The 19,526-nt window shown below is 37.3% G+C and overlaps 2 protein-coding genes across 5 annotated transcripts; both read left to right on the forward strand.

The window, feature by feature from the left end:
* The first annotated feature begins 4,204 nt into the window (after nucleotides 1–4,204).
* LOC113741612 (threonine synthase, chloroplastic) lies at nucleotides 4,205–7,428 on the forward strand. 2 transcript variants are annotated; one of them, XM_072045219.1, is made up of 2 exons: nucleotides 4,205–5,905; nucleotides 6,638–7,428. In XM_072045219.1, exon 1 carries the CDS (start codon nucleotides 4,284–4,286, stop codon nucleotides 5,877–5,879), a length of 1,596 nt encoding a protein of 531 aa, XP_071901320.1. In that variant the 5' UTR covers nucleotides 4,205–4,283; the 3' UTR covers nucleotides 5,880–5,905; nucleotides 6,638–7,428. The 2 variants fall into 2 exon arrangements, with proteins under 2 accessions (XP_071901320.1, XP_027124982.2); XM_027269181.2 differs by lacking the exon at nucleotides 6,638–7,428 and adding an exon at nucleotides 6,006–6,314.
* A 2,779-nt stretch (nucleotides 7,429–10,207) lies between these two features.
* LOC113742290 (aminopeptidase M1) lies at nucleotides 10,208–18,983 on the forward strand. 3 transcript variants are annotated; one of them, XM_027270096.2, is made up of 19 exons: nucleotides 10,210–10,884; nucleotides 10,987–11,132; nucleotides 11,391–11,493; nucleotides 12,457–12,646; nucleotides 12,730–12,823; nucleotides 13,298–13,451; nucleotides 13,637–13,741; nucleotides 13,845–13,961; nucleotides 14,042–14,155; nucleotides 15,062–15,244; nucleotides 15,347–15,668; nucleotides 16,012–16,133; nucleotides 16,209–16,306; nucleotides 16,765–16,942; nucleotides 17,014–17,128; nucleotides 17,448–17,515; nucleotides 17,614–17,691; nucleotides 17,987–18,064; nucleotides 18,300–18,435. In XM_027270096.2, the coding sequence occupies exons 1-19, from the start codon at nucleotides 10,657–10,659 to the stop codon at nucleotides 18,327–18,329; spliced, it is 2,523 nt and encodes an 840-aa protein (XP_027125897.2). In that variant the 5' UTR covers nucleotides 10,210–10,656; the 3' UTR covers nucleotides 18,330–18,435. The 3 variants fall into 3 exon arrangements, 2 of the variants coding, with proteins under 2 accessions (XP_027125897.2, XP_027125896.2); XM_027270095.2 differs by lacking the exon at nucleotides 18,300–18,435 and adding an exon at nucleotides 18,441–18,983 and having other exon boundaries at nucleotides 10,214–10,884; XR_011812855.1 differs by lacking the exons at nucleotides 17,987–18,064; nucleotides 18,300–18,435 and having other exon boundaries at nucleotides 10,208–10,884; nucleotides 17,425–17,515; nucleotides 17,614–17,633.
* Nucleotides 18,984–19,526: the final 543 nt, after the last annotated feature.

The raw sequence follows: 19,526 nt of genomic DNA on the forward strand, positions 1-19,526 counted from the left end.
TAGGAACCAAATTAACACTATAAAAAAGTTAAGGGACGAAATTAGCCATTTTTCCTATATGTTTTTATCCAGAGACTAAATTTGGGTCGACAGTTGGGGGTTGGGGCAGCTGGCAAAATGGATAATATATCTTGTACATGTGTATAGTGCGGTTGGATCGGGTTACAAACTTTGATTGGCCTGACTGAAATAGGGCGGAGCCTTTTTTTTTTTTTTACCTGCCTAACCGAATACAACTTTCTATGCTTCATTTTGAGTAGATCCATCAATCATGCCTAATTAGTCAGACTTTCATAAGTTTGAGGACTTTCATAAACTCGAGTTCAGCTCATTTAATTTGTAACATTTTTTAGTTACGAATTAATCAATGTAAAATTCATAGTCAACTCACATAATATTCAGATTGTGAACCTTATTCGGATTTAATTCAAACTCATTTATTGCTTTTTAATTTTCTTAATATAATTACTATAACTATTAAGTTGTAAAACTAATTTATCATTTCCAAAACTACTACATAAAAACTAAACATGAACAAATAATAGTTTTTAAAAAATATACAAATAAAAAATTTTCAATAATATTTATATTTAATTCATTCAAAATACATAAAAATAGTAATAAAACATGCAATCATAACCTAATACATTTTCAAAGGTTGAAAATTCTTTATAATGTTGTGATTTGAATCTAAACATACTTGATGATTTGTGTTTCTAGACCAAAAGAAAATTAGCCAATATTATATCAATACAAAAATTTACTCAACCATTAAGAAAAGTTAGAGATAAGTTATGCATTACTAATATTGGTTCTCAAGAAAGTTAGTAGAAGAGTCTTCAAATATATTTTGTGTTTTGTAATTTGTATATATTTAGTATTTAGTAATAATATATATAGAATTTTGGATATATAATTATACATAATATCAAAATATAAATATTATATATATAGGTAATTAAAAGGTCGCACTTATATCGAGTTTAAACCTAATCAGGCCCGAACTTAACTCAGATTTAATTTGAACCTAATTTTTAGACTCAAACTCATACCAGTTCACTAAAAGATCGGATTCATCGGACTTTTTCTCGGACCGAACGACCGAAGTCGGGTTGGTCTGCCCCATTGACAATCCAAATTTTGAAGCACTTCTCTTCTAGTTCTAGCGATGCAGTGCACTATTTGGAAATTACTTGTATTTTGAATTTAAATGATCTAAGTTTAGTATGGAAAACAAGAACACAAATGATCAACTCACATCTGCTCACTCTAACAAATGATTCGCCTGTCCTTCAATCCTCAAATGTTTCATTACTTTGATTTTATAACCATATTGAATAAAAGGAAACAATCAATGTAAAAATTTAAGTAGACACCAACATAGAAAATCCACATTCACATGTTTCTTATATCATCATCCCAAAGGGTATTTTTTCGGTGTTTTTATAATATATGGTCATGTACCATGATGTTGTTGTCCTATTTTGTAAATACCATGTAAAAGAAAAACAGAAGAATAGAACAATTGGAGCATTTAAATCGAAATGGCCAAAGCAAACATCTTAGTACCCATTTGATTCAAATTTTAAAATCACTACCTGTATGTGATAAATTGGGTAATGACAATGAATTTGATAAAAACTCATAAAATGCTTGATAAATTTACGGTAATGGATTTTAGTAATTAAAAAATAGAAAAGTAAAATATTGGATCCATTTGAATGATGTTTTTTTTTGGTAGTTTCTATAAAATTTTACTATATAGCATACTATAAAATTTGTAGAAAAATTAATGTACTTGTATGTTTAGGAAATGTATAAAAGACTTTTTCTTTTTCTTTTTTTCATTTATTCCTCTTCTCTTATTCCTCCCTCCCTACAGCCATTACAGTACTTTCGCAATGCCATCTCTTTCCCTACCTTTTTTTTTCCTTTCCTCCTTCATCTTCATCCATTCCTATCCACCATTGTCCTTTCCCATATTACCCATTTTTCCCATCCTTTTTCCTTTGTCATCCTTTCTCCCTCAATCTCTTCACCGATCCCACTTTTCTCCTTTCTCTAGTTGGTCGTAAAATCAAAACCAGTTGCAACTGTAGTTGCACAACCAATGTAGAAGGGAGAAGAGATGGGAATAGGTGAAAGAGGAGGAGGTAGTAGGGAAAGAGGAAGAAGAAGGAGAAGAAATATGAGAGAGAAGGGAAAAAATGGAGGAAGAAAGGAAAGGAAAGGAAAGAAAGAAGAAGAGAGAGGGAAGAAAAAAAATAAAAGAAAAGGAAAGATTGTGGGGGGCCAATGGAGTAATGATTGTTGGTGGTGGGTTGAGGTAGGAAATGAGGGAGGAGAAAGAAATGGGAAAATTTTTTATATGTTTTTAGAGGTATGTATTTTAAAAAACTTTGGAAATGTTTTTAAAGGATTATTATGGGCAAAAGTTGTAACAAAAAGAGCTTATCGATTAAATACAATAGTGCAAAATACAAGGCTTCAAAACAGAGCCAATTATTCTTTAATAGTTAGTTATGAAATAATTATGAAACTATAGAAGGGGTTTATAAAATCCATTAACTTATCAACCCTAGACAAATAAAAGTATTAGTATGTTTAAAAATTGAACCCCTTATTAAGCACCTCATTCTACTTTTGAAAATATATGACAAATTCCTAAAAAAAAAGACAAGAAATACATGTAAGGATATTATTGATCTATATGAGGAAAACCTTGCCTTACCCTCCAAATTCACATTCCACAACTTTAACTTACCCTTTAAATTCACATTCCATCCATACATTTTAGTCAACATCGGTGGTCCACAATTTGTGATCCTCAATTTGTCAAATTGCACCAAAGTCTATTGGGAGTAGATTGGACGAAAACTAATTTGTTAAACTCATTTTGGTTGGTGCAAGTAATTTAATTTGTCATCTTTTAAGGGTTTTTTTTTTGGTGTAGGAATCTTGTCTTTGGATGATTGGAGAAACCTCCTATGAGCTTTTTGATTATTTCAATTATTGCCCTTTATGTTTCAAAAATTACATTAATATCTCTTGAGGTTTATTATCTTATAACATTTAGATCCAACTAACAATTAAAAAGTAACATCAAGAGAAAGAAAATAACATGATTTCACCATTGCCCATTATTTATTATATTATTTAGTTAATTTAATACCAACCCACACATTAAACAAATATTAGAATTTATCAACAGAAATCAAATCACATATAATATCAAAAAATAGTATATCATTATATATATTTCATTTAATGTAAAATCCGAATGACTTTTTTCACTCATAGATCTATTGTCAAACATCAGTAACAACAAATAATCAAAAAAAAACTGCAACCAAAATTTTACAAAAAACAAATTTTAATACCATAAAAATCTCAAAAATTACACTTAGTATGTTGACGGGATACTTATGATGTTAAAGTTTACTCTTTGTAATGTTTCGGTTGCAAATTTTTTTTAATTATTTGCTGTTGATCACATTTGATAGTCGCTATGTAATTGAAAAAAATAATTTGAAACTTGCATCAAGTGAAGAATATAGAATGATATACTATTTTTTTGATACTATATGTGATATGATCGCTAATGATAAGTAGTAAATTTTAGTATTTTTTTTAATGTGTGGATTTGTATTAAATTAACTAAATAATATAATAGATGAGGGGCAATGATGGAATCATATTATCATCTTTCTTTGAATGCCAATTTTTAATTATTGATTGGATGTAAATGTTATAAGATAATTAACCTCAAGGGAAGTTAGTATAATTTTTAAAAATTAAAGGGAGGCCAATGAAATAGTTGGAAACCTTAGGAGAGGTTTCTGAAATTTTCCCTATTTCCTTCTGCTTGAGTTTCACATGTTTAGTCGATGAGGTGGTGTTTAATTTTGGCACTACCACTCGGAAATAGGAAGCCGCTAAATGCTACGAACGACGGGGTTATAAATAGCACTTGAGATGCTCGGTGACATGTTTTTTATGCCAATTCAATGCCACCAATGATATTGCGCCAAGTGTCATGTTATTATTTACACTTGTGTTAAATCAAACTAAATTAAATTATTAGAAAATTAAAGTGTAAATAATAACATGACACTTGGCACAATACTATTGGTGGCATTGAGTTGGGATAGAAAACATGTCACTGAGGATCCCAAGTGTATAAATAGACAGGAGCCCGAGTGCCTACTTCCTTTTCACTTAACAGGCACTAACCTGAAAACGCTATCTCGCCTGCCTCGAAACTCTCATTCTCTCTCCTTACGATGGTGGCGGCGTCATCACTTCTCAGATCCCCCTTCCTCTCTTCTCCATTATATCCTCAACCCCACCAACCCACCACCTCTAAACACCCCACAACCACCCACTTCACCACAGTCAAAGCCACTGCCTTCCCCACGTCCTCACCTGATCCTTCGGCCGGCACCAGCGCCTCTCCACAAGCCATCAAACACCGGCGCCCAACCAATGAGAACATCCGTGACGAGGCGCGCCGACACGCCTCAACCCATAACTTCTCCGCCAAATATGTCCCTTTTAACCCCGACCCGAGTTCCACCGAGTCCTACTCTCTCGACGAGATTGTCTACCGGAGCCGCTCCGGTGGGCTTCTCGATGTACAGCATGATATGGATGCATTGAAGAAATACGACGGCGAGTATTGGCGGGCCCTTTTCGACTCCAGGGTTGGGAAGACCACGTGGCCTTATGGGTCCGGTGTGTGGTCCAAGAAAGAATGGGTCTTGCCAGAAATTAATAGTGATGATATCGTCAGTGCTTTTGAGGGAAATTCGAACCTTTTCTGGGCAGAGCGTTTTGGCAAACAGTTTCTGGGCATGAATGATTTGTGGGTCAAACATTGTGGGATCAGCCATACTGGGAGCTTTAAGGACTTGGGGATGACTGTTTTGGTGAGTCAAGTGAATCGGTTGCGCAAAATGAAGCGGCCTGTGGTGGGAGTGGGCTGTGCTTCAACCGGGGATACGTCTGCAGCGCTATCCGCTTATTGCGCCTCTGCCGGGATTCCCTCCATTGTGTTTCTGCCTGCAAATCGTATATCCATTGCTCAGCTGGTTCAGCCTATAGCGAATGGGGCTTTTGTCTTGAGCATAGACACTGATTTTGATGGTTGTATGCAGCTGATTCGCGAAGTCACAGCTGAGCTGCCTATATATTTGGCAAATTCATTGAATAGTTTGAGGCTGGAGGGGCAGAAGACCGCGGCTATTGAGATTTTGCAACAGTTTGACTGGGAAGTCCCTGATTGGGTGATAGTTCCAGGTGGAAATTTGGGGAATATTTATGCATTTTATAAAGGGTTTCACATGTGCAAAGAACTGGGGCTTGTTAATAGAATACCAAGGCTTGTTTGTGCTCAAGCTGCAAATGCCAATCCGCTTTACTTGTACTATAAATCCGGCTGGAAAGAATTCAAGTCTGTTAAGGCTAATACTACATTTGCTTCTGCTATTCAGATCGGTGACCCTGTCTCTATCGATAGGGCGGTTTTTGCATTGAAGAATTCAAATGGGATTGTTGAGGAGGCGACGGAAGAGGAGTTGATGGATGCTATGGGTCAAGCGGATTCCACTGGGATGTTTATATGTCCTCACACTGGCGTGGCATTGACTGCATTGATAAAGCTGAGGAACAGTGGAGTTATTGGGCCAACAGATAGGACCGTGGTGGTGAGTACAGCTCATGGATTGAAATTTACCCAATCCAAAATTGATTACCATTCTAGGGAGATTAAAGACATGGCATGCCAGTATGCAAATCCGCCAGTACAAGTTAAGGCCGATTTTGGTTCAGTCATGGATGTTCTCAAAAAGTATTTGCTGAGCAAAGATTCCAAGTACTAGACCTCATATTCTGACTTGTGAGCATGGTAAGTTTTGCTCATGTATTCCTGTCATGTTTTTCGATTGAGTTTGATTTGGCTTAGATGCTGTCATTGTCGTCATATTTCATTGGCTTACTTCTTGAAGGATTTGGAGCTATTCTGCAGTTCGGTAGATTTACTGCAGAAAAAGGGAAAAAAGAATGCAAAGTTCAGTAGATATAGGAGCGTACGTGAGGTTTCACTTCTAATCTAAGAACTACATCATCCCTTTGACGTGATAAATTTTTTTCCTTGGGAACTTTATCTTGAAATAGCCGTTGTACTTCATAGTTTAGAATCTTAGATAGGGCCATGGTACAAGTTATTGTTGAATTTCTGTAATAAGCTAGCCCTTTTTGTAATAGATTGCTAAATCTTTGGAGTATCTAGTGTACCGTTTTCTTTATTGCCAAAAGAGGTCAACTCTAGCATCTCGTATAGCCAGTTACTAGTTTTTTTAAGTTATTTCAGTATTTCCTGTCAAGTAGGTAGCTTCCACAGAGTGACTTAATTGCAAATGAAATGTTTAATTTCGCTTCTGCAGTGAAGTGCTTTAATAACTTGTGGAACTTGGTTGTATGTTGTGTTTACTTTTGTGTTGTTAATGATGATGATTGGTTGATCCTGCCTGTTTGATTTGATGGTAAAGCATTAAGTTTTTTCTACTTTTGTCTTTTTAATGATGACGGGTGGTGGATTCTGCGGTAATCACAAACTCATTGGATACGTGCGAAAAAGACAATCCTCGGCTAAGTAGAATTGGAATCCCTGGCTGCAACTGCTCTGATTTACAGCCTCCCCGGGCTGAATGAATATTCAGGAACTCAGACTTGGTTCCTATCAGGAAGCTATTGTGTAAATGTCTGAGGCCTTTCTACTGGAAGGCAGAATCTATTTGCTGAAAGCATGGGCTTGAAATGGATAACCTGGATGGTCAAGAATCTCCACTGCTTGACATGTCATATCATACCATACGATATTAATATGTAAAAGCAGTTAATGAAGGGGTAGGCATTCTCTGCAAGTGCTTGGAATTTGCAAGATGCAGTTAACACTTCTATCAGGAGCATTTCAGGTTCAGTGAAAATATTATTATCAGGGAAATTGTACATCAACTGCCCATGCTTTGCAAGCTTTCACATAGCCAAAGTTGGAAAAAATTCTATGCGTTGGTATTTGATGAGATTAATATGCTTGAGGTTTTCTGCTGTGCATTCTGAAACATCAATAGCAGCAGCAGAGCTTTTCCGTGGCTCTGGTCAGCCTCTACAACCACTTGTTGTGACAGAGAGTTCGAATTGTATGGGAACTATAATCAATTTTAGCTCGAATGGTTTGTAGAGGAACCCTACCCTTTCTAATCCATTCGACGTGTGCATATGACTCTTGGACCCTGAAGTACGTTGTACATGAAATTCTTCGGTAAGCATGGTGGGGAAATAAACTCCATTTCTCCTGTCCATTTCCCCATTTTGGGAATCTAGTTTGATACATAACTTGAACGTCAGGAAGAATTTTTACAGTTTTTACTTGATCGTTTCACAGAAACCACTTTTCCTTTGAATTTTCACCAATCTAATTTATTCTTTAAACTTTTGATTTGGCACCACCTTATCAGGATGCCATCTCTGAAACTCAGCATTCGGTAGCATCTTCATTCTTAACCAGCATAATATATAACTTGGATCGAAAACAAAAAGCAAAAGATGATCCCGTTATCATCCGAAGCTTAAAAACAGCTCGGATTGGTTTGAGTGCTCACTACTTGCCGGATTAACGATAATGTAAACTCGGCAATTGAGAACTTGGATCAACGGTGGAATCGGGCAAAACCAATTACGCATTATGAATTGGACAAGTTGGTGTGTATTTTTAAGTTCTATCATGACAAATATGTGTACGTAATGCTTGGTGATCGCAACACTTACAAATGAACTGGTTGTTCCTACGATCTGGGAATGATGGATTGGACAAAAGCAATCGTACGTACTGGGGAAAGTTTGCGATTCAAGTATATTGAAGGGTAGATATGTAAGAGACGTTTCACCTACAATAATTACTTTTCGCACAAAATGTATAATCCTTCACGTACATAAACGTTATCAGCAAATGACATGGTCCACTGGCTAGCTAAACGTTAAACTACTTGAACAATGGGATGGCGATGGTAGCATGACTGAATCAACCAATGGGCCGGCATGTTGAATTTGAGTATTGAAGTACCAATGAAAACGATTTTTATGTAGGTTTAATATTTGTTGGTAATGAATAGCATGCAAAAAGAGGTGGAGGAGGAGGTTTCTAACCTTCTACACCACAAATCCAAGGCCCGTGACTACCAAATTCTGCCAGAAATAGAAAAAAGCTAATATGCAATCACGGGCTGGCGTTGTCCCATGCGTCCCCACCATTTATCTGTAGCTCCACGCTCTTGACAGTAGTCCCACCTTTCCCTTCTTTCATATCATGATATAAACAATGATCTGCTTCTGCCTATAAATATAGAGGATGCCCTAGTGCTCTATCCCACAATTTAAGCATTACATTGAGTTTATTATAAAGAATTTCTGAGTTTGCGCAACTGTATAACCCCATGGAGATGAAACCTTACCAGAATATCTTTGTTTTAGTTCTTTTCCTAGTTGCTTTTGCTAGTAATGTCGTGGTAATGCATGGCCAGACAATATGCAAGATGTCTGCTCAGGAGTTGATGTCGTGCAAGCCAGCAGTGACTCCTCCCGAACCGTCCGATCCTTCATCTGCCTGCTGCGCTGCACTTAAACATGCAGACGTTGCTTGTCTTTGCTCCTTCAAGAGCTCCAGCTGGTTGCCTTCTCTTGGAATCGATCCAAACCTCGCCACGCAGCTGCCCGAGAAGTGCAAACTTCCTCATCCAGCCAATTGCTAGGGAGTGATTGGAACGGAAAAGGGCCGCCAATTGACGGAAAAACTGTGTGTTAATGTTGACAAAAACATATATCCAACTGTACTCCTTAAGTCCAGATGCTCCACTGGAGTATTTCTGCATGCATGTGTTTCTTTCAGCTGCCTATGCTGTGTTACGGTCTATTGCTGTTTATGTTGCGTGAATCAAGTTGGCATGCAGTGAGCCAACACGTCAATTTGTACTGTCTTCATGCTGTCTGCTTAATGAAGTTATCAATTTCAAAGTTCCAAGTTTTTCCTATTTTTGGAAGTTGATCATTGCGGACACTGGATTAATTCCTAGTTCCCCTTCATGAGTAACCCCACATTCAAATTTACAAGCCCTTTTTTCGAGCCCACTTAATAGTCAATGCAAACCTATCTTTATCACCAAGGCACCTCTTCTTTCAAATATGGACCCATTCTTCTTCAACATCCAAATTACATTTTGGATCCTTGCCAACCCTTGACTCCTTAGTCTAACATCAATCGAATCCCCTGCCAAACCCATGGCACACCTGGTCCAACAGGAACCAAACTTCTTGGCACTTCGGTCCACCATCAAGAAGAGAATTTTCACCGGTCCAACTCCGAGAAGAGTCCACTTGCTCATGAGTAACCAGTCTCACAACCTGAAACTCTGATACCAGCTGTTAAATTTTGAATCCTTACTTACATATTAACCGCTCTATCTTCATCTCTCGAATTAATGTGGGACATATAACTCTTTACTCGCGAACCTAGCAAGAATAGTACCCAAGAGAACCTAGAGCTTTGACAATTGAAGATGAGCAGTCAGTCAAATGCGCAGCGGTTCGTGTGTAAATAAACTGGAAGAGGCAATAACGGTTATCAGAACAATTGTTCCTGAGCTTGTAACACTACTGTTTAAGCAAGTTTCAATTTTATTTTTTGTTAAATACTTGTAAAACTTCACAACTAACATAGTAACATGTGATATTTAGTTACTATTACAAAGTCGCAGACTAGTTGACAATAAACTACTAGTTGTTCAAAAGGTGCTACATTGTTCACAAATAGTTGTTACGGTTATACTCGAAACTGTTATTGCTCCTTTTCGAAAAACCTAACCATTTCGGTTAAGTAGCGGAGGAGTCTAGAAACAACATAACACTGGTTTGTTTTGACTTCTACCAATCCAGATAATTGTATGTGTTAGAAACTCCGATTTAAAATGATTCTGTAATTGTTCAAAGTTAACTTTGGTTGTCAAATCATGAAAACCAACGTTGGGGATTGAAGTTCCATCAATCACTGGATTTCAAGGAGGAAAAGTATTGCTCATACATTTGGAAAAATTAAAAATTTAACGCATCAGCACAACTATTTGTAAAAAAAAAGCCGAACAGCTTGTGTAGCTTTAACTCATCATCACTTGTCGTTGACAATGGGGGGTTGCCGGAATGGTGAATTGGAGCCCATGCACCGACAAATGTAGGAAAGCTACACTCTTTGGTAATGTACAACATAAACACCAACCTAGGTCTAATATGGTTCTAACTGCTGTTGATAACCCGTAAAAATTGTTGCCCAGAAAGATGACCCCTGAAAGTGATGGACTCACTCTGCCCTATATGAGCCAAAAAAAAGATACCAGTACTGGTCTTCTTTTTTTGAGTTCTATCCACAGCACATGTTACGGCTTCACAGCTTTGGCTTTTAAACAAACAATTTGTTGTACTAGCAAATTATTAATCTTGACTTTTGGGTCCAAGGCGATAGTGGCCAAAAGGGGGATCTTTATTATCGTGTATTACTAATTTATTATCATCCCTTCTTTCACTTGCACTAACTGATAGAGAGGCAGGGAGATGGATTCCAGGGAACAGAAGCTTGAGCAGTTCAAAGGTCAAACCAGACTTCCTAATTTTGCAGTCCCTAAACGCTATGATCTCACTCTCAATCTTGATCTTCAAGTTTGCACTTTTTCCGGTATTGTGTTAATTGACATCTCTATTGTCCAAGCCACAAAGTTCCTGGTCTTGAATACTCTTGACCTGGCGATTGATGATGTCTCTTTTACCAGCTCCGAAAACCATGTACGTTGTGCTTTGACCCAACTCGTTTATTTATGTCGGATATGATTGAGAGTTCTTGACTTTTGTTTGATTGACGTGATTAACGTGTTCTTTATATTGCAGAATCATATTCCAACAGATATTATAGTTGATAATGGGGATGAGATACTTGTTTTAGGCTTTAATGACTCCTTAGCAACTGGGAATGGAGTTTTGAAGATCTGCTTCTCTGGAACTCTTAATGAGCAACTGAAGGGCTTATACAGATGGTGCTCTCTCTTTTTCTATCCTTTGTTTCTTTTTGATCATTTGAATTGGTTGTCACTCCCATAGACAAAACAGTCCTTATCTGAGAAGGAAAGCTAATGAATTTAGTTTTGGAGTCTTGCTAATTGGAGATAACAAGCTTTTCAAATCAGAACCAGAAAATTGAGCTTTGCAGTTTCGCTGATGACTACATCAATGAAACTCATGAGCTCACTGGATTGAATTCTGACTTTCCTAACATTGGAACCTAACTTTTGCAGTACTTATGTGGACGGAGGAGTGAAGAAGAATATGGTTGCAACTCAATTTGAAGCTGTGGATGCAAGACTATGTTTTCCATGCTGGGACGAACCAGCTTTCAAGGTTGATTGTTGAAAGCGCAGTAACTAGTGTGCATTCTATTAGCTGTTTCTTTCTTGAATAATGATAATATAGGAATTTTACATTGAGAATTTGGATACAAATATAAAGGCACGTGAGTTCAGGGGAACTTCATTAGTTTCAAATGATCTTTCACAAATGAGTTTGACCTTGAAGTTCTGACTTACTGATTTGTTGTTAGATGTTGAGGTCTTGATTTCAGCTCACCTGTGGTATGTCCATCATGTAATAAGTTTGATGGAAGTGATAGTTATGGTGTTTCTCGTGGTATTAATTTTCTTGGTCTTCAGTCCCTAATTTTCAATAAACTCGGGAACTTGAGTCTCAAGCATAACAGGAGAATACTGAAGTCTGACCATTTAGGACTCAGACATGTTATGTTAAATGTGTCTTAGTGTTTCAAGGATGGAGAGTTTCAAATCAGAGGACTGGCGACTCAATTGTATTTGAATAGTTATGTCCAAAGTCAATTGTCAATATGTTGAACAATTTCCATTGAGCTGGAAAACTGTGAATACTGAAGATCAGCTACAAGCAGGATGCATGCTCTGACTAGAAAGTTCTCAATACAGCATGTTAATGAATTATGTGACATTTGCCAGTCCATTTGCTTTGTGAATTCTATGGTACCAAAAAAGTTGATATAGAAAAGGACTTTTTAACATGGTTTTTGTAGTTAGTAATAACCTCAATTTTTTTCTGTCTTGATGAATTTGGTTTGTTTATCAAGTCTACTGCAAGGCTTGTCTGCATGTTGGGTTGAAGCCAACTCAAACTTTTGGCTAATGACTTCTTTATATGAAAGTGCAACTGGATGCAACATATTCTCTGCTTACCTCATCTTTTCCTTGTTAGCTCTTTGACGTTTATGCTGTCAACTGCTTCAAATCATAATTATCTACGAAACTGATCTTATTAGATATACTAACTACACATTCTTGCCAGGCTACCTTTAAAATAACATTAACCAATGTACCACTAGAGTTGACAGCATTATCGAACATGCCAGTATCTCTGGAAAAACATAACGGGCGTCATAAGACTATTTACTTTGAGGAATCCGTGGTTATGTCAACATACCTGGTTGCAGTTGTAGTCGGACTGTTTGATTACATTGAAGACACAACTGACGATGGTAAGCATATAATTGAATTTGGATATTATAATATGATTGTTTTTGTATCCCCACTTTATAAATTCCCTCAATTGTTTCTGCAGGAATCAAGGTGCGTGCATACACTCCTGTTGGCCAAAGTGAAAAGGGAAAATTTGCTTTAAAAATTGCAGTTAAGGCACTTGGCTTCTTCAAAGAGTAAGTATCTTATCTATGATGCTAAAGCAAATAAAATGCACACCAGATGTATTGTCAATGTTTTTCAAATACTGTCCATAATCAAAAGATGGTCAACTGACTCTGTGACTTCAGATTAGGGTGTTGCATTTTGTGTGCCTATCATGTAGCTCGATGTGAGGAAAACCTTTTCGCTTTCAGGAAAATCAATTTCCAGAGGATTTACATTGCTAACCCATAAATAGTTAAACTGAATCATGTGAAGATAACATTTAGACATAAGAATCGTATGACGTATTTAAGAATTAGTATGATTATGCAAGGAAAGATGTGCATGCATTCTTTGATAAATCATAATCATGATTAGAATTCAATGTCCTTATCTTATATGTTCAGAGAACAGGATTTCTTCATTTGTATTGTTCTTCGAATCATTGATTTTTTAGTTAGATCAACTTAGTATTTTCAACTGCTTGGCAAAGTGGAACCATGCAGGTACTTCACATTCCCTTATGGACTCCCTAAGCTGGATATGGTTGCTGTTCCTGAATTTTCTGGTGGGGCAATGGAGAATTATGGTTTGATTATCTATCGTGAAAATGAATTACTTCATGATGACTTGCACTCTACAGTGGCTAACACACAGAGGGTTTGTCATGACTTTGGCTGCATATTCACTTCTCTTTCTTTTTTATATTATTAGCAAATATTTAAAACCGAACACATTATCCCCCGAAATTCCTGATAATGCAGTGATGACATTGCTACCTAGTACTTTGTGGTTTGTATGGTATCTGAAGTCTTTTAAGTTTTACCCTCTTGGACTTATTGCAGATGACCATTGTTGTGGCTCATGAAGTTGCACATCACTGGTTTGGCAACCTAGTAACAATGGAGTGGTGGACTCATCTATGGCTTAATGAGGGTTTTGCTACTTGGGTACTACTTTCAGATTCCATTCTCTTTTATCTACTTGATAGGTCTCTTCTCAATGTAACAATAGTTCCCTTCTTATGATTCTTTGCAAACGTGATCCTTTCAGGTGAGTTATCTAGTTACTGATATTTTATTCCCAGAATGGAAAATTTGGAATCATTTTCTTCAAGAGACCACTGATGGGCTACAGATGGATGCACTGGAACAATCGCACCCAATTGAGGTTAAAAGAAAAACATCACAATCAACTAAGACTGTTCAATGTGATTCAGTTCTTGTTTGCTCACATAAAGAATGTTGCAGGTGGAAATACACCATGCTCGTTCAGTCATCGAGTACTTTGATGCCATAAGCTATAAGAAAGGATCTGCTGTCATTCGAATGTTGCAGGATTTTCTTGGCAATGAAATATTCCAGGTAGGGAAGTTAGACAATAACTTGTACAGTATTTGACTAACGGAATTAATTTCTTTGAAGTTCATCTCCCTCCAAAATGACATGATACATGGCCATTTATAGTCCTAAACTTTATGTACCCAACAAGTTCAAAGGCAGAAAACATCTTTAGTGGTCAGAATTTCCAAAAGCTATTGTATCTACCCTTCTGGCTATCTTGTGCATTTTAAATCCACAACAATACTACTCCAGCACTATTAATTTTGATGACAAAATCAACCCTGCCGCTCACCTACCACTTTATCCTACTCCTAGGCTTGTTCAGTTTATTTGCACCTTTGGATGTCTATCAGAGGCCTGGAAAGGGAAAGAAATACCAACTTCCTGATCCTTCCTTTTAATAGTTGTGAAATTGTTGAAGAAGGAACTTCGCAATAACTTGTGCATAGAATTCTCTCTCTTTCTCTATTATCTCTATTCGTCCTCTATTGCTATTTATCTCATCTGGATATCTATTATTTGAGACCAAAAACGATACTCTTGAGAGTCAGATATGCTGGCCAACCAAAAAATCCAAAAGTAAAACAGAAAATATTGATTCTTTAAGTACTAAGAACTCCTTTGTTGTTTAAGAAGTGACGTCTTCTCATTTCATGGTATAGTTGCTATGGAACAGCTAAACTCCTCCATATAATTGTTGTGCTTAAATACAATTATCTATATTATATCAACGTCCAAGCATCCTTTAGAAAAACTTCCCTAATTGGCACAAGTTAACTCTATTTGATTCGAGGAAATGGAACCTAATGTAGCAGCTGTTGACTCATCCTCATTCCTAGCTCCTTGTGTTTATTGATACTATTGTTAAACAAATAGAAAACTAAAACCAGCCTCACCTGTTAACTGTTGTATGCTTTTTGAAGTCAGAAGTCTTTGAGTTCATACATGGCAAGATATGCCTGGGGGAATGCCAAGACAGAAGATCTATGGAATGTTCTGTCCGAAGTATCTGGTGCTGGAGTAAGCAAAATCATGAGCATATGGACAAAGCAAACGGGCTATCCAGTTATCTCACTATCATTAAAAGATTGCAGTCTGGAGTTTAAGCAGGTTTTCATCTTAAATGAAAATCACAAGTATCAAAGTTTGGATTCACTGTTGATGAGACAAATTTGTATTACTGGAAATCTTATATTTCTTATCTGTTTTCAGACACAATTTCTGTCTTCTGGATTGCATGGTGATGGCCGGTACTGGATCATTCCAATTACCTTGTCCCTTGGTGCATATGATAGGCGCAAAAATTTCCTCCTTGAATCAGAATTTGGAGAACTGGATATAGCGGATATTTGTCATACAGGAGGCAGCTCAAACATGCATGAGAAGGAAAGTGCAGAAGACTTTCAGGAGGAATTCTGGATAAAAGCAAATGTCCATCAAGCTGGATTTTATCGGGTGAAATATGATGATGGCCTCTTAACTCAACTGGCGAAAGCTATAAAGAGCAACTGCTTATCAGCAGCAGATGAATTTGGTTTGTAAAACCTCTTTCACAATAATCTCAAAAATTTGATGCAGCGATGCTTTTGAACTGACTCACTCTCTTGAAACCTGATCAGAGCTAAGCAGTGGGCTTCACTTTTTTTATTGATAGATATCAAGCAACTAACTTGAAACTTTCACAGAAAACTCAGTTTTGTGTCAGAATTGCTCATTTAGCATGCATGAATGCGTTTCACAAATGATTGTATCTAGGGAGAAAAGTAGTGACAGCTTATTCTTTCCTGTCACGTAAGTAAATTACCTGTCAGACAACATAGGTGCAGTCATTTAATTTTTTGTTTCATTTGCACGGTGTTGAATAAGTTCCTGTGCAGGCATTTTGGATGATACATTTGCTCTTTGCGAGGCTTGCGAGATTCCATTATCATCTTTGCTTTCACTGATTGAAGTATACAAAAAGGACCTCGAGCAGATCACATTATCAAGACTAATTGATGTACTATTTTCTCTTCAGTATGCTAATTTTTGACATGCCTCAGAACACAACTAATTCCCATGATTTTCATGACAGGTATGTCAAAATGTTGCAAAAATCGCTCATGATGCCATCCCAGATTTGCTGGCCACTCTGAAACAATTCTTCATCAATCTTCTACTATTGTGTGCAGAGTAAGAGTGGCTTACATAAATGATCATAAAGCTCGTCTTGTCTATTTCATTCGTCTCCCGAATACTATTAAGAACTGCTTAAATGTAGTTGGTTCTACCTGTTTTCTCTGAATGCATGTCAAGGGAACCATATTCATAAAAAGGATCCATCAATCGAAAAAATGTTAAAGATTTTCAACTCTGTAGCTTTCACAATTAACATGGTTTATTTGCCATAACATCGATATTTTTACTAGATATTAATGTTGATATTTCTAATCCCCGTTCCAGAATTATGGAAGTCAACCTTAAGTAGATCAACTCCAGATTCATAGCCAGGCAAATTGATTTCATAGCCCTTCTTGCCTGGACCCCCTTGCTCCTCCAACATTCTTCTCCTTAACGATTTTTTCTCCATGGCTACTCTTCCATATGCCCCATCTCTTCAGCCTTCACAAGATTCACTTGCTTACGTGCAGAAGTTTAGGTTGGGATGTGGTACCAGGGGAAAGCCAATTAACTGCCTTGATGAGAGAAGAAGTTCTGATGGCTTTGGTTCGTTTTGGTCATAGAGAAACTTGTGAAGAAGCGTTAAAGAGGTTCCAAGCATTTTTGGATGACAGGAAAACTACACTTCTTCCAGTTGATACCAGAAAGGTAACTGGAGGACTCAGTTTCCAGATCTTCCTCCCTGTGTTTGTGATCCATTTAATGAGAATGTTCTGCAGGCTGCTTATATTGCTGTGATGAGGAATACCAGCAATGATATTAGGAATGGGCTTGAACATCTTCTAAGGTTATATAGAGAAGTTGATGCAGTGCAAGAGAAGACTAGGATTTTGCGTAAGAACCAGTTAACTTTTTCCAGAATAAGGGGGCCAAGTACCTTGTTGATATGAGAAACTTTGTGTTTGGATTGTAAATTATTACACCTTATTTACACACACTAACTTGCTTGCATCATTAACACATTTTTCAATTACCTTTTTATCTCACATACATCATATCAAAAAAGTGCTACAGTATTTTTTCACAAAATTTTCTCAAATAATTTACTATCCAAATACTTCACCTCCTGTTGTTCACCTGTTTCTACGTCCTTTTCCATGTTGGGTTATGAAAGTGCTTGTTTTTTCTAGGATCTTATGTTTCAAATCTGTAGGCTGCTTGGCTAGTTCTTCAGACACAACCATAGTATTGGAAGTTCTGGATTTCATGTTTTCTGATGAGGTTGGTATATTTGGTTGAGAACATCATGAATATTAAGAAGAACATTTCTGTTTCCAGTTCAAATTACAATCACTGATGACATTATTCTTCCATTACAGGTTCGCAGTCAAGATATAATATATGTTGCTTCGGGAATAAGCTTGGAAGGCAGATCAACAGCCTGGACATGGTTGAAGGTAGGCACCAGAGAGTTAAGAAAGTTTTTCTATAGAAACTTGAACAGCAACATCGGAAAAGTTGCTGCCTGGAAACATTTCTCTGTCAGGAACTTCAGAATCATAAACGCCTTGGAATATTGACTCTGGATCTTTGCTCAAAATATTTTGCGTAAAAAGTTTATGCATAAACTATCCAGGATAACTAGAGATGGTACTTCAGGACTTGTGGTATTTACTTTCTTTTGCACATATATATAAGTTAGATTCCAGATATTGTGTTTCACTGAGTCATATATGTCTGGGATCAATGCAGGAGAGGTGGGATATGATCCTGAAGAAATGGGGAACTGGTCCCCTACTCCACCCTCTCATTAGAAAAATTGTTACACCTGTAAGTAACCGAGTCTGTCAGAGTTAATTTCTACCTTTTCCTCAGTGTTTCACTTTCCTTGAAGTCGAGAAGGCTAAAATATGGAAACGAATATGCATGATTGCCTTTAGTCTTCATCCGTCATCTCCCCCTTACTTCTGGGCTCAATAGAAAAGTAAATTTTGTGGATTATACTTGGCGAGTAGGCATCCTATGTGGGTGGGTATGCCATTGTAACCACTGTCATGTGAATCAGGAGTTAATGATAAGCACCGCAGTACATTAGGAAATAAGAGAGAATGATTGAAAGAAGGTAGCAAGAGGAGTTATGCATGTACCCACCCCTGTGTTCCTTTCCAGAGGCATCAGCCCGTCTAAAAGCGTCTTCCCATTTCAGTTTTGCAGCCACGAGATGGCAGATGAAATAGAAGCTTTCTTTGCACCCCGAGTGGATCCTTCATTCGCTATGAACGTGAACCAAAGCCTGGAGATCCTTCGAATTAAAGCGAGGTGGGCTGATTATGTAAAGCAAGACGCAGTTCTTGGAGAGGTAGTCTCCCAATTAGCCAGCCAGAAATGATTGCCGTTGCCTTGCTAGTTACAAGTACGTGATGTCTGTTGAAGGACTCCAGAGCAGCACCTGGCTGTTTTCTGTTTTCCAGGAATTCAACTTCTCCTCATGCTATTCATCATTCTCGTCTTTACTGCATCATTTACGTAGTACTCGACCGACTAGCACTTGTTCAGTTCCGACTTCAATTTGAAAGTGGTGAGGGACACTTTGAAGGCGTGGGACTGCTACTCTTTGTGGAATCCCCGCCTTTGGTATTGGGACTGATTAAGATTAAATTGGGTTGTTAATCGTGGTTAACCAATAATTCCACCAAATCTGGTCCGGTTTGATAGCTCTATTTAATGCTGAAGATTAATTCAGTCATAACCTTTTGAATTTAGTGTATTTAGTGACATAAATGCATCACCACTTAATATACTATTAACCACTACTTAATTTGTGTAGACAACTTTTTTGAATTTGGTATATTTAGTGACATAAATGCTTCACAATTTAATATATTGAGCATTACTTAATTTGTGTACAAAATTTTAAGTGAAAAAAAAAATTGCATTGAAATCTTCTTGAATTGACTGCACATGTAATGTTATGTACTCTCAAATTTGCTATCTCACAAAATATATATTCGCCCGCCCTCTTTTAATTCGATACTCAAGCGCATCCTAATCGACACACTCATTCTCTTTTAATTCCATGGGGGTTGGATCACCATCCCACATCGGTAGATTGTGGGGTATTTACCCTGAGTTTAAGTTTTATGGGTGCACCGTCCTGTCATCAATTTGCTGGACGTGTGTGTTACGTGGGTCCCGCTTAGGTTGCCTTTGGGTCGGTTTGCTGATGCCTGCTGCGTGTCTGATATTATTTGGGTGTGTGTGTTTCATTCCGATTCCGGAAACAAAAATTCTC

This window comes from Coffea arabica, chromosome 4c (assembly GCF_036785885.1).
Source record: "Coffea arabica cultivar ET-39 chromosome 4c, Coffea Arabica ET-39 HiFi, whole genome shotgun sequence".
NCBI classification, from domain to species: Eukaryota; Viridiplantae; Streptophyta; class Magnoliopsida; order Gentianales; family Rubiaceae; genus Coffea; species Coffea arabica.

Bases quoted from the DNA above. Each gene is read 5' to 3' on its own strand.
- LOC113742290 (XM_027270095.2), top strand. From the start codon at position 10,657: ATGGATTCCAGGGAACAGAAGCTTGAGCAGTTCAAAGGTCAAACCAGA. The intron at 10,885-10,986 runs GTACGTTGTGCT...TTTATATTGCAG, and splicing joins TTACCAGCTCCGAAAACCAT to AATCATATTCCAACAGATAT. The intron at 13,962-14,041 runs GTTAAAAGAAAA...AGAATGTTGCAG, and splicing joins AACAATCGCACCCAATTGAG to GTGGAAATACACCATGCTCG.
- LOC113741612 (XM_072045219.1), top strand. From the start codon at position 4,284: ATGGTGGCGGCGTCATCACTTCTCAGATCCCCCTTCCTCTCTTCTCCA.